This window comes from Octopus bimaculoides, unplaced genomic scaffold (assembly GCF_001194135.2).
Source record: "Octopus bimaculoides isolate UCB-OBI-ISO-001 unplaced genomic scaffold, ASM119413v2 Scaffold_43180, whole genome shotgun sequence".
NCBI lineage: Eukaryota > Metazoa > Mollusca > Cephalopoda > Octopoda > Octopodidae > Octopus > Octopus bimaculoides.
In genome coordinates, this window is record NW_026313195.1 from 15,706 (window position 1) to 17,437 (window position 1,732).

At 35.8% G+C, this 1,732-nt stretch overlaps 1 protein-coding gene across 1 annotated transcript in view; it reads right to left on the bottom strand.

Annotated features, from left to right (window-relative positions):
- Positions 1-633, bottom strand: part of LOC106874665 (uncharacterized) — a 13,940-nt gene extending 13,307 nt beyond the window's left edge. The window contains exon 1 of the mRNA XM_014922463.2: positions 521-633. Coding sequence (XP_014777949.2) covers positions 521-581 — 61 coding nt within the window. The 5' untranslated portion in view covers positions 582-633. The remainder of the gene's footprint in view (positions 1-520) is intronic.
- Between the last annotated feature and the right edge of the window lie 1,099 nt (positions 634-1,732).

Here is a 1,732-nt window from a genome sequence, read left to right on the forward strand (position 1 = left end):
TTCCAATAAGTATTTTTCATAAATGAACCCTTAAATTATTTATGCAAAATCTTAATCTCAGAGTAAACTTTACTGCTTTAGCCATTTTAGAAAATATTACTTTTATATCCACTTTCATACGTTGACATTAATTGGAAAAGTTGTTGAAACTTTCAAATAATGATTTATTGATTGATTACATATATTGATTTTGCACCTGTTTGCCTTTCTCATTACTGACTACACAACTGTGAATTGAACCTCTAAGCATAGAATGATGTGTCTTTCCTGGGGACTGAATGGCAGCAATAAGATTTGAACTCCTGAAATTGATCTTTGATAGTTGAGCACATTAATCTCATATCCCTTATTCTTTCATGTATGTGTGAGTGTGTGTGCGTGCATGTGTTTATGTGCGTGTGTGCATGTGTGTGTGTGTGTGTGTGTGTGCCAAACAATAGAATTTTTTTAATGTGTTTAAAAGGAAAATGAAACAAGCAAAAAATGAAAAACAAAAACAGTCCAAAGGCAAACAGATTACCTTTCCTCAATGTGATCATTGTCTCATTACAAAAATCCCAGTAGCATTTGCCATAATACATTTCTCGAAGACCATGATTTTGAACGATTGCCTAAAACAGAACAATTCAACAAAATTAACCAGAGTAAGAATATATAAAATAGGTTAAAAATGATGACGATGATGATGATGATGATGACAACGATGATGATGATGATGATGATGATGATGATGATGATGATGATCACGATGATGATAATGTTGTCAATAATGATGATATTGACGCTGATGGTGACAATGATGGTGATGATGATGGTAAAACATTTATGGTGTACAATCAGAACTTTGGAGTAGTGTACACACACACACACACACACACACACACACAATTATTAAGGGCTTAAATACTGGACTTTTGCACCTTTGACCTTTATATTGCCAAAGCAAAAGGATTAAATCCAATAATAGCAAAAGCAGCAAGAATACTCTCACACCTTGTACCTCCCCAACGAAAGAGAAACACCTACAGGCTTGTTTCCAAAGTTTTTCATGCATCAATGAATTATAAAGAACTACCCTCCACACCCGGCATTGTTCAGAAGTTTAAAGAATGTTAAAGGAAATAAATATATTTATTCTGATAAAAAATATATTTGCAGAAAAATTCTATCAGATCACATGAGTATAAAGTTATTAAAACAAATCCTGAAATGAGACACAGTTTAATTTTGTAGAACTTCTAAATATACAACGTTTTCAGTGTTTCCTTTAATTGGGGTACAAATAAAAAGAGTTTTGGGACTTCCTACTCGTGACTATCCTACATATAATTGCCCAAGAGAGAAGCAAGTGGAAGCAAGGTTGTTAAGTCCAACAACCTTGAGATTCACTGGGAACTGGAGCCATTTAAATTGAAAGGGGAGGTCAGATGGGATTAATGGGATCTGTGGAATAAAGACATCCTCACCTTTACATTTCCCAGTGATAACTGCTGTTTCTAGCACATGGGGTTGCATCACTTTCACCACCAGTCTGGTGCCATTGCACAGGTCAGGTGAATCCAGATTCCTGAGTAGCACGATTGGGGTCCCCTTTTTAAGTGTTAAGCTGTGTGGTGGCATCTCAGATGACGGTAGAGAGTTCAGGGACTCAGTTGAAAAAAACTACAGCTTGGCCCTGATGAATGACAGTGTTGATGGATTTGAAAGACTGTTGTTGTCCTGGCAACAGCTG